Genomic DNA, 12,853 nt, shown 5'->3' with positions numbered 1-12,853 from the left:
AAATTGCCAAACTTGGGGGCATTTGGGTCCGGTTATCGTATAACTGTAATTGATGCTGTATGTAACTGTATTTGGCTCTCATGTGCCTTCCACTAATTTGGAAAAGTAGAAAGTACTGGAAATATCTCGACAGCGGGTTGAAAATTGTATAAGACCGGAAAGAGCATCTGCTCTCAGTTGTTAGTTCAGTGTGAGTTCACAGTACTGAGATAACTTCCAGGTTAGCTTCACTCTTTAGATGTACTTTGCATAGCATTGTGCTTAACGTTCTTAGTAGTTTGAAGTGTAACTATTATTGTATTCTGTGATGCTGTGAAGAATTGTATTACTATTTTTGTGAAAAGTTCGAGAACTGTGGATTAATTGTGTTTTTTTCGTAAAATAAATTTTATGAAGCTGTCATCAGTTCTGTGTGCATTCAGTCTGTTATGAACCCATACAGAAGCAACACTTTAAACAAGTATTTAATACTGCAAGAATGAATGTAGTAATAATTTCAAGAATAAATAATCATATTTTGAATAGATAATACATCCATTTCTATGCAGCTTTTATTTTTAAAAAATGCGAAAGTAGGGAACTAACTACTCCAAAGAATATGTATTGTTAAGAAGGAAAACTTCGCAGCAGCAGGAGTGGCTCCCTTCGAACGAAAAGGGAAATATCTGTCGCCAAAAAGTTTCGTCAAAAGATGTCGAAGTTTGAACAGGTTCCACGGTCACGTTTATCAAGAATTTAAAGCTGTGTGATTCCATTTTTTTTCCCCTCTATATTGACGGATATAAAATCAGACATCAAACTGCGATATGAATAATGGAAGTTCAACAGCCAATAAAAGTAAAACTTCACCTAATTTTCTTATTCATCTTAACCCGTGTTCCTCAATTTCCTGTTAACGTCGCAAAGGATTAAAATCTCGGCCAGGTCAAAGAAAGTCTATGTAAAGAAGGAAAGGCTCCATAGACGTAATGTAAACGAGTTTGTCTTCTACGCCGCTAGAAAGAAGAGGGACACTTCGCCAAGGAATTTGGCGATGGAACCTGTTGGCGAGAATTTCCCCCTTTGTGATGCACTTGGCCGAGATTTTCCACCTCCGCCACGTGTACAGGAAATTGAGGAAGACAGGTTAAGAAGAATCGTTCTTTCACTTTCCGCGATAATTTAAACTCGAATTTTCGTGCTATTTTGCTTTACTAGTTGAACTTGTATTATCCATATCGCAGTTTGATGTCTGATTTTATATCTGTCAATATGTAGGAAAAAAAAGGAGTCACACAGCTTTAAACTCTTGATAAACGTGACCGTCGAACCTGTACGAACTTCGACATCAGCTTCGAGCTTTGGCGCTTTTGGCGACAGATATTTCACGCATGCGCAGTTGTGTCACTTTTTGTTAGGAAGGAGCCACTCCTGCTGCTGCGACGCTTTCCTTCTTAACAATACATATTTGTGGCCAGGTCCGATATATCACAGAGGGGGGAGGAATTCTCGCCAACAGGTTCCGTCTCCAAATCTCTTGGCGAATTCCCCCCCCCCTTCTTTTTAGCGGCGTAGAAGGCAAACTGGTTTACATTACGTCTATGGAGCCTATCCTTCTTTACATAGACGTTCTTTGACTACACTTAGTTTTCATATAAGCTAATGAATCTAAAACTGTAATATTTTTAGGACATTATATTATATACTATCTAGATCAGGGGGTCGGCAACAAGATGGCTGTAAACTACGAGGGCTATCCAGAAAGTAGATTACGTTTTAGAATAAAAAAATAAACAAAGTATAGGAAACAAATTTTATTATATACAGATGAAAGCCACACTCAAATACTACTTTTCTACATAGTCACCATACAAATTAAGGCATTTATCGTAGCGATGTACGAGCTTGGAAATTCCTTCGTCGAAAAATTCGGCCGCCTGCGCCTTCAACCACTTCGTTACCTCTTCTTGCCTTCCATCTTGCACAAAACTTGTGGTAACCAAGCTTTTCGCTGATGATTTCGTGCAACAAACTTCGCGAAATTTGTGGAAAACTCAAAGAAAGTTCCGTTATTGTGAAATTTCGATTTTCACGGACTTTAGCATCGACTTTTTCGAGAAGTTCGGCGGTCACTATGCTGAGTCTCCCACTTCGATCTTCGTCGTGAACATTGGTTCGGCCATTTTGAAATCTTATGACCCACTGACGCACTCCACCTTCAGTGATAATGTTGTCCCCATACACTTCACGAAGCTGCCGATAGATTTCTATCGGTTTACAGTTTTTTGCAGTCAGAAACCTTATTACTGAGCGCACCTCGCAGCTCGCGCTCGTATCTCAGAGCTTCCACCATTCAAATATCTAAATTCTAAATCTTAGCTATTTGGACACTAAACAGTCATAATTTTAATAAGCAACCCTAATAAAATTTCCTATTTTATCTTCACTATTTTAAGACTTGTACAAATTTTACAATTAAACTTTTGATAAAACTAAATCTTAGCAGCTTCTAGGTGACTGGATGAATCAGTTTTTGACTAGTAGAACTATCCTGTAAGGTGAACTTTTTCTGTCTGCCATCGTATACTCTGTCCAACCATGGCTTGTCTTTTCAAACTGTAGGCTACGTAATCTTTCTTCAAATTAAAAGATAATGAAAAAATTCTGGCTTTTGGAATGGTTGGTATTAAGAAAATGATTTTGTTTCAGCTGATTGCTGTGTGTCAACAGTTTATTTCATTTGTGCAATGGCAATTAGCAGTTTTCTTGTTTGGTTAGCAACATTTTATAGTGTGTTACAGCGTGTATAGCAACATATTTTCTTAAATATATTTTCCTTCTTTCAATAACAAAACAAAATGTTAGAACATTACATCCTTTAAAATTCATATAAATTAATTTTAATGTATTGTGTATTTATTTTTGTTATTGTTGTAAATATATATATTAGTCTATGCATATCTTTATTATTATCATAGCTGCTTCAAGCTGCCTGTCGAACTCCCATATTTCTGAAATATGCCCTCCATTCAAAAAAGATTCACAATCCCTGCTCCTAAGATTTATGAACATTTTATAATAGATTTCATTCATATTGCCTGGATCGGATCACCTTGAGTCATGAGCCCTATTCTCAAGTCCTTACCAACATTAAACTTTTCAAGAATAACTGTGAATTTTCCAGAAGTATATGCCTTCCCTAGCCATTGCCCATAGTACCATAAGTTGAGATGTCATTGCAAATCGGTGATTTAAAGTAGAAGTTTTTAACAATATTTTTAAAAGTAGTCATAACCTGTTACCAGAAGACAACCATTGTTTGAAAATTTTGTGTGCTGTATTATTTGCATGCGATGCAGCAAGTAGGTAACATTTCTTGTTGTATAATTCAATTATGGGGTCATCATTAAAATTTACTGCATGATTCAATGACAGAAATTAAAAATTCATTATAAATAGTTAAATGTAGGGAGAACGACTTCCTTTCATTATGATGTAAAAGGACCCTTTTAGAAACTGTGTATGTTAACTAGAGCTAAAGCAATATATTTTCACACTTTGGGAAAAGGTTTTAAGGTATTTTCTCCCTCCTCATAAAGTGCTTTTTTGATGTAGTTGGAATCATGGCAAGGGGACATTTCCTGATTTTTAAAATGTATAAATGACTTTACTTATTTGCCAACTTCAAATTTTTTACCTACTCATTAAAAAGTACATAATAATAAAATTATTGCTGAAACATTGTAGATAAGGGAAATATATAACTTTATTTGGCGATGCCATTCTCTTGCGTGATTTTTCAGAATTTCTAAACTCCCCCCCCCAATTCTTCAGACAGTCAGTTCTCTGAACGAAAATAGGTACTCTTCTGTTATCAGGACCGGATTCAGAAATGTATGGATGGATGTGTTCATGATGTTTATGGATGCACATGTTCATGTTTCAAAAGAAGACCAGTATTATCTGAGCTGCAGGTGCTCAGTAATTTTTTTAAGTGTTTTTCAAAGAGAAAAAAGGATTTGCATATAAAACAGTGCTTGTGCATATGTAAGCATGTTATGCTGAATGTGCTCTAGGAGATAATTAAAATCATCTTAATAGGCATACCTTGAGGTAAGACTATATATGTGACATTTGGAAAACCACATCATTTTATTTATTGCTGAATAATTCCTTAGGAATCATAGCCTCCTTTTCATGGATATGACAAGCACCTCACAAATTTATATACACGTATTACATTTTTAGACAATATATGATACAGCAAAGCAATGCGATGCGCTAGCACGCCAAGAGAGATAGTAGGGAAGTGAGTGCGCAGTAGCAGAGACCTATATGTAAAAATCGAAAGAACTGAATCCTTTGTTTAAGTTCTGAATGGCAATTGGACAAGGTCTTAAGGTAATGCAGATAGACATAATGCAGTTTATATTCCAGGAAAGGGACAGAGCTAAATTAAAGTTAGTTATTTTGAGTTTCTTGTTTTTATCTTACACACACATATGTATATATAATGTATATATATAATTGAAACAGAAATTGTAAAGTTAACAAGTAATGAGACGTAAGACCTATTTGGTCTTAAAAACTTTTTGCACATAATGCTGCAAAAAGATATGAAATAATAATAGGTAGAAACATTGCAGCGACCTTGCTAAAAAGTTACCAGGAGCTGTAGCTCCACGAAATAGTTCAACGCAATATATATATAATCTTTTAATGTTAATAAATAATAAAATGTCCTAATATGTTTTATAAATATTAGACTGCCCATATGTGAAAAGTACAATTTTCAGAATGGTTTTATATCATAATAGGTATAAAAAACTAATTTGATATGCATAGCATCAACGTAGTTTCACATTTTTAATTAAATATGTATTGCAGTTAATTAATTAGTTCAAAATAATAACATAATAAGTAATTTTTTATTAACTTATGAATTTGAATTAACTGTTCTTGTTTGATTTGGACAGAACTGAGTTGTTTACTATTATTCTCTAATTTATTTCCTACTTCTTATATGCATTTAAATTAATGTTGTTATTATCCAAGAGATTCATTTTAGAAATAGTACTCACATTATTGTGCTCACATTATTGTATTCGCATTATTACTCATTTTATTAGTAGTAAATTGATTAATTTTGTAGATTCCATGTAATGTTTTATCCAAAGAGTCAGCTAAATTTCCTTTACATGTTTCTTAAATATGCTTTCTTTTGTCGTATTGATTTTTGTCTGTAGAATGAGCTGATCTGTTTATCATTATACATTTTTCTTAAGTTTTATGCAACTTTGAAAAATGTATATATTTATTAATATATTCTTTTCCCTCTTTTACAGTTTTATGTGCTAAAAATCTTGCAAAGAAAGACCTGTTTAGTAAGTTTTTATATATTTCTTAAATTCTGTTTTATTGAAAAGGAGAGGAGTATAAAAGAAGTAAAACTACTCTTTTATCAAAATCTGTGTTTTTGTGATGAATTTCAAATTATGAAAATATATAGCTCATGACACTATATTTGAAAGCAAGCCTTAATTTTTCTTATACAAAGTCATTCAAATCTATATGTAATTCAGTAGTATTCATTTCATTGTGCAGCTTGCTGATCTGTAGTTGGAAGAAGTCATTGTGGGATTGTAATGCAGTGTTTCAAATTAGCAGTATATTGAAAGGGAACTAACATCTTATCTGTAATAGTTTAGACTATATTTGATAATAAGTATAAAAAAAATTCCATTTACAAGTATGAAGTGATTAATTTTATTTATTTTTAACTGAAGCAATAGATCCATCATGAAGTTCTGAATATGCATTGTCAGTTAAAAATAATTTCTTTCACTATTGTAACTAAAGATCATTAGGACAGTGATTTTTATGCCGCTGTAGAAACTTGAATATTGTTCATCATTCTTTTAAGCTGTTAAATAATGTTATCAATTGTTTTGTCATTGTATCTGGAATAAAAGACTGAAATATTATTTTAAAGAATAATTATTACACTGTCAAATAAAACAGAAAAAAATTCAAGTATATATATGTGTATAGAAAATGCATATTCAAGTATAAAGTATATAGAAAAAAAATTCAAGTATATAAGTATATAATATGCAAGTTCAGTAGCCATAAGCAAGTCCGGCTGTAGGGTTTTTCCACCTCATGAAATAGCACTCTCCTTCCAGTTACCTACATGTTAATTAAGTAATTATTATTAATTTTGACACTAACTGTGCAGATGCATGTGTTGCATTATTAGGTGTCAATTCTGTTCATGAGATAATTTTTTTTAATGAATAATTTATGAAGTAATGTGTAAAATAGCACATGGAACTCTATAAAACATTGTTTTACATATGTCTTTTGCATACCGATATAGATGAAAAATTTCATATCTCATTTTATTTTTAACCAAGCTGATAATTTGACATACAGTACAAAGTCTTTAATCCTGACTCGTCGGGACTTCGGCGATTCCGGATTAGGTATTTTTCTGAATTATAGATCATCAATTTAAATCTGGTAAGATGGCATGCAGAAATTATACAATTAAAAATATGAAACCATAATTATGAAATAAAGAGCAATTATGATTATGAGCCATATTTTTAAATAAATTTATTTAGAAGTTAATCTGCAACTATTTTTGCGAAAGCCCTTTTCAGGGGAGTTATTTCTATCCATTTGCTAAAATGATCTACAATTACAAGTAACTAACAGTTTTATTCTTTTCGCTTCACAAAAAAGGCCCTAAAAGATTGAACCCCTAACAATTCATTGGGGAAAGTAGACTTAATGCTATTTAGGTATCTGGTCGGGTGGTAATTGGCATCATAACTGAACTTAACAAGGGTTGCACTCACTTGGTTTTCACAATTACCACCACTTATGGCTAAGTAACTCGAACAGAAAATTTTAAAAATGTAAAATAAGTAAGATGGGCTACACAACTGGCTCTTTATTTATCTAAACCGCTATATCGTCTGCACACAGCAAAGTTTAACATAGAATATCGGTAACTTAAAGAGAGTAACCAAGCACTCAATCTTCACATACAAGGCTACTTCAAACATGCGACATAAACTGGAAACTAACTCTCGTACTACCCCTCATGAACTCTTAAGACTGCTTCTGAAATCACTTAGATTTGCATACTACATCATTAAAACTGACATAACTCAAATCAGAAGTGAAAGGAAAGATTTTCAACTTAAAATAATTGGTTAGAATAAAACGAGGTCTTTACAAGTCGAGACATGTTAGTTTCTATTACCATAGTCCTTCATTTGTTATATGAGATAATAAGGATATTTTAATAGATTTATAATAGTTGAAGGAATTGCTCTGAAATTGTTTATGGCTAAGTAGTATATCTAAGAGAAACATGCAAAAATAGTGTTTCATTAATCAAATTTTTCAGTTTTTCCAAAATTAAAGAATTATTTTTGAAGTGACTGAAGCATTTCCTTTAAAGAAAAAAAAAAATTAGCAAGTGTTTCAGTATTTTATCAAGAATGTAGTTAAAAAAATTGTTTTTCAATGTGCTTTTTGTAAAATATTTCTAAAATTTCATTTTCTGTATTACATTTGCAATGCATTAGTATAGAAAAAAGCATTTTTATTTCTGTGCATATGAAGGTATATTTATGTGTATAAGTAAAACTTTGTATCAACTTTTTAGATTATCTGCAGATGAGTTATAAATTTTGTAATATTATATTATTTCTGTTATGAAAACTGTGAAAGTATTCATGCATTTATTTTTGTAATATTTAAAAAGATATATAATGCTTAATTTTTTTATTTCTTTGTCAAGGATTGCCAGATCCCTTCTGTAAAGTTAGCGTTGATGGATCAGGCCAGTGCCATTCAACAGACACATGTAAAAATACCCTTGATCCAAAATGGAATCAACATTATGATTTGTAAGTTTATAAATCTGAGTTGTTTTCTTTTATTTTAAAGTGGAAGATAGTTTTTGTATTAAGAATTTTAATACGAGGGCTGTAAATTAAGTAATGGCAACATACGTATAAATAAATTTTTAATGAACTTACAAGTACAATTACATTACATTCCTTCTATGTAATCACTAGCAAGGCTTATAACCTTTTGCCAAATGTTGGGAGCTGTTGTAGACCAGTGGCAAGGTGTTGATTGTTGATGTGAGTGACTGAGCACCCTACTGCGTGGAGTACAGTTGAAACATCATGAAATCGGTGACCTCGGAGGGGTTCCTTCAACTTCAGAAACAGATCAAAGCCAGAAGGACTCATGTTGGGTGAATAGGGAAGGGTGTTCCAGGATTTCCCACTGGCACCATCGCAAAAGGAGAGTGACATTGTTTGAGACATGGCAACGAGTGTTGTCATGCAATACGATAGGGAAATTGTTGTGCAATAAACGTGGATGTTTGCGCCGCATAGCCGGAAGCAGATGGTGCTGTAGAAATCACCAATAGTAATCTGCGTTGACAGTTTGTCCTTCAGGTACAGCATGTGTAAGAATTGCACTGTCCAAGTCGTATGCCATAATCATCATAACCTTCACCCGACTGGGTTCTTGTCAAAATTTCTGTGGACGAGGCAAACCTTGGTGACGCCATTCATTTGATTGGAGCTTTAATTCAGGCTCATAGGCTCGTGCCCATGTCTCATCAATGGCAACAATATGCTGCAGAAATGCATCTCCTTCATTGTAGTATCTCTTCAAGTGGGTGCCAGCCAGTGCATACCGGTGCCATTTCTGTACTTCGGTTAGTCGATGTGGAACCCAACAGGAAGCAATTTTTCTCATGTTGAGAGATTTCGTCACTATGCGCCGCACTGTTTGATGACAAACCAACCTCTAAGGATAATTCTCAGGCAGTCCATCGGTGGTCTATGGTAAGGAGACTGCTAAGGATGTCAATCTGCTCTTGAGGAATGGAGGACCAACCTGTGCGTTGCAAATCCGCAGTCTCATTCCGACCTGAACGAAATGCTTGAACCCATCGTGCTACTGTCCTATATGGTAAAGCATTTGTGCCACAGGCTTCCACTAATCGTCGATGGTATTCTGTTGCATTTTTGCCACAGGCAACCTCGATTTTAAGCCACGACCGCTGATTATCTTTTGAAAACATGCTTTAGAGCGATGGAAATGAAACACCTCACTTTAACGCCACACAGCAACTACCCTTCTAAGCAGATCAACTGTTTTTTGCACTCTACACATTGACAACAGCACCACCTCACCGCCCCCATATCCTATTTGCACATGCCCACCCTTCTGCGAGTTTCAAGGCTAAGTTGCCACTATTTAATTTACAACCCCCGTAGATATTGGTTAAATCAAAGTTGTAATAAGTTTTTGTAAAAGCAAATTTAAATTTTAATAGAAGTCAGCTGAACTAAAGTTGTATTCACTCATCTGTTTTATACAACCTTGAACAGTGCTTAACAGAATTTTGATTTTATTTAAACATCCTGGGCATTCTTCCTCTCTGTCCTATAACTAACTTAGTTTCAAGAATTTATCTTGTACGTTACAAAGTCCGAAATCCAGACATCCAGTATCCAGTGAAAAAATAAAACAGAAGTGCCATAAAAATAATATTTCTCCCACTAACTGAGATTTCTGCATACCACTTTCAAATACCTACAGTCTCACCACAACCACACTTCAAACACACAACAAAATGTTGCAGTGATGCAGGACAGCATGAATTCACTTTGCTGCCATTCACAACACTTGGGAATGTTGACATCTTTGGTTCAACGTTGACAAAAGACCTTTGTATGCACACACATACAAGATTGAGCTGATGCTGCAACTTAACCAACAGACCATCAGAAACAGAGATTTTTTGAGTTTTGTCTCAAATGAGTGTAAGAAAAAAAGAAGAAAGAAAGAAGCCTGTGCTTATCTATGAGCACCAAACGAACCCCTTAAAAACCATTCTTTGATGTGATTTTAAAGAAACAATTATGGCCGTATAATTTTTTAAAGGCATCATCAGAAATGCAAGTGCAAGAAACAGCAAGCAGTGGTTGTTATCATGACATAATCACAAACTTTCTATCAACTGCTCTGAATGAAAAGGTGCTACAGGTATCTGGTTTAAGTAGGATAGAGCTACTTGCAAGCATCTTGTAAGATTATAACCTTTTATAAACATTTCCCTGGGTGCATGAAATCACTTTGTGGCCAGGAATGGCCTGCAAGCTCTTGCATTTTCATTTTATGGGATTATGTTAAGTCAAAAGTTTAATTAAACAAGCCACACAGCTACTAAACTAAACAGAGAAATTCAATGGGTATGTGATGGCCAAATCAGCAGAAATATCTGTGGATTTTAACAGGCCACTTCGACTGCCTCTGTGACTGCCTCTGGAGAAAGTCGAAGTGGCCGACTTTCACTATCACTGGCCAACCTTTATTAAGAGATATGATTTTTCATTGTTAGATGGTAATGTATATGCAAAGAAATAGGACAAAAGTTTTGATATTTTTTGCAGCTTTCACTAATTTATTGCATGTTTGAAACATTCACAGTTTATAAAACATCATGTATGGTTGAGATTTGTATGTGTTGCAAAAAAATGGATGTGAATGTTCATATGACAAAGGATGCTTTTTTTAATGTTAAGAAATTAATCTTTATCATTATCTAATTGGCTAGTTAAAAAGAGAAATTAAATGATGTATTATTTATCCTCTATCATTTGATTTCTCTCTAAGCATATTTAACATAATTATTAAAATTCTTGTTTAAAATTTTAAAAAAATGTTAATTATAAAGAAGCATCTTCAACATAATTATTAAAACTTTTCTTTAGCATTTTTTTTTAAATGTTAACTATATATAACTATGTAGAAGTTTTTGTATTTAAAAAAAAAAAAAAAAAAAAAAAAACCAAGAACAAAGTGTATTATAATTTTTTACATGTTTCTGTTTCAGATACATAGGAAACAATGATTCTATAACAATAAGTATATGGAATCACAAAAAAATTCATAAAAAGCAAGGTGCTGGCTTTCTTGGTTGCGTACGCATAATGACAAAAGCTATTCAGAGGCTGAAAGATACTGGATGTAAGTATTACGTTTTCAGATATATGTGATGTTGTGATAAAATTAATGTTATATAAAAATGTTTATCAGATTCACCTATATTTGTATATGCCTGTAAAGATGATGTACGAATAAAATAAATAAAGGAAAGTAAAAATACACTCTGGTCATCAAAATTAAAGGATAACAGCAGAAATAAAATGTAACTGATACTTAATGAAAAATTATTAATAGAAATTTGTACAAAAGTGTTAATTAACATGAATTACAATACTTGGCAGTTGATTATTTGCAAAATATTGAAATTAAAACAAATGTGTGGAAATTGGAAAATGGTGGGAAAATCAAGTCTCATCTTGTGAAAAAATTTTCCTTTAATCTGGTTTATGGTCACCTCAGACAGATATGCATACCTCACTTCTTAATTTCATAGACTTTAACAAAGTATTATGAAGTCATGTGGAATTGCATGCCACTTTTCTAAAAGTGCACTTTTCAACTCCTAGAGGGCCCGGGGAGGAATTTGGTGCCCTGAAATTCGGTACCCTAAGGCATCCTACGCATGCTGAATTGGGTTCAAGTCGGGTAAGGGGGCCAATTAATTGGAGTGGTGTATTCACTTTGCAAGCATTCTGACGCTGCATATGCCCAATGGAGCCAAGCATTGTCATCCATTAGCAAAAACTCTAGGATAACAGCGACCCTAAAACGATCTTAACTTGGGCTTCCAATATCTAGTCCACATATCTGTACGTGGCTACAGAACCTCCTTGAAAGATATGCAGCTCGGTGCAGCCATTTGTCTTGAAATCTCCCCAAACCATTAAACTGTGGTAGTGGGAACGGGATATTTCTCAGACAGGGGAAGGCAAGTTGCATGTTCCTTCCTTTCTCCAGATCAAAACTGTTGAGACTGTAGCTGAACTCATCAATAAACGGTACTTGGCCCCAGCCCTCTTCGCTCTATTGAAATGACGATAGCACATGTTTCAAGGGCCCCTCCGGAGTGAATGGAACACAAGCAATTGATTTTCTCTTGCGTACAGTCCAACTTCTTTGAGCCTTCTTGCAGCAGTAGAACAGCTCATTTGAGTTCTTGTGGTAGCCTGAAGGTCTAAAACCAGATCTCTTGTAGTCACTTTACGGTTTCTTAGAGCCGACGACAATGGAAAACGCTCTTCTGACGTAGTTGTTGCTCGTAGTCACCTTTGACCAGGCTATCTATCAACTGATCCAGTGCTTAGAAAGTGGCTCAAAACTCCTTGATATGACACTTTGAGGGATGTCCCTCTCAATTGTGTTTGACCTTCCTTGGTTCCTTAGAATCAAGGAAGGTCAAACACAATTGAGAATTATTGACCACTTTTGACCTTCACTTAAAAATGCATTTCAGTCATAACTACTGAATACTGATCACTCTCAGAAACCACCTTCTCTTTAAAAAACACTACAGACTGGAATTTCAACATGCGTCCATTGCACACCACATTGTCATTTCACCGAATTTGCATATTTCCAGCATTCAGCACTAATGTATGTGCAAAAAGTGCAATTTTGTGTTCAATTGTATTTAATTAACATAAATAATTACAGCATTTGCCATTAGTTACAACATTATCTTAGTGAACATATTTTTTCTCATTATCCTTTAATTACAACGACTAGTTTATGTTTTATCAAAATTTACATTATATTTGAAGTAGAAAAATGTCTTGATATTGTTACATGGTATGTTACTTGAAATTATTACCTGAGACATACCTGCCAACTTTTATGAATTTTTCGTAATTTTTACGAAAATGCATTTGTTTTTACGATT

At 33.9% G+C, this 12,853-nt stretch overlaps 1 protein-coding gene across 1 annotated transcript in view; it reads left to right on the top strand.

The window, feature by feature from the left end:
• The window catches only part of Smurf (SMAD specific E3 ubiquitin protein ligase), a 221,955-nt gene that overhangs the window by 123,962 nt on the left and 85,140 nt on the right, over nucleotides 1-12,853 (top strand). The window contains exons 2-4 of the mRNA XM_035352818.2: nucleotides 5,325-5,363; nucleotides 7,796-7,904; nucleotides 10,922-11,055. Of these exons, the coding sequence (XP_035208709.1) occupies nucleotides 5,325-5,363; nucleotides 7,796-7,904; nucleotides 10,922-11,055 (282 nt within the window). The remainder of the gene's footprint in view (nucleotides 1-5,324; nucleotides 5,364-7,795; nucleotides 7,905-10,921; nucleotides 11,056-12,853) is intronic.

Source organism: Stegodyphus dumicola, chromosome 9 (assembly GCF_044657685.1).
Source record: "Stegodyphus dumicola isolate Sdum_Otavi_A_Nest chromosome 9, ASM4465768v1".
NCBI lineage: Eukaryota > Metazoa > Arthropoda > Arachnida > Araneae > Eresidae > Stegodyphus > Stegodyphus dumicola.
The sequence above is the reverse complement of the archived record's forward strand: the minus strand, read 5'-3'. Positions and strand labels throughout refer to the sequence as shown.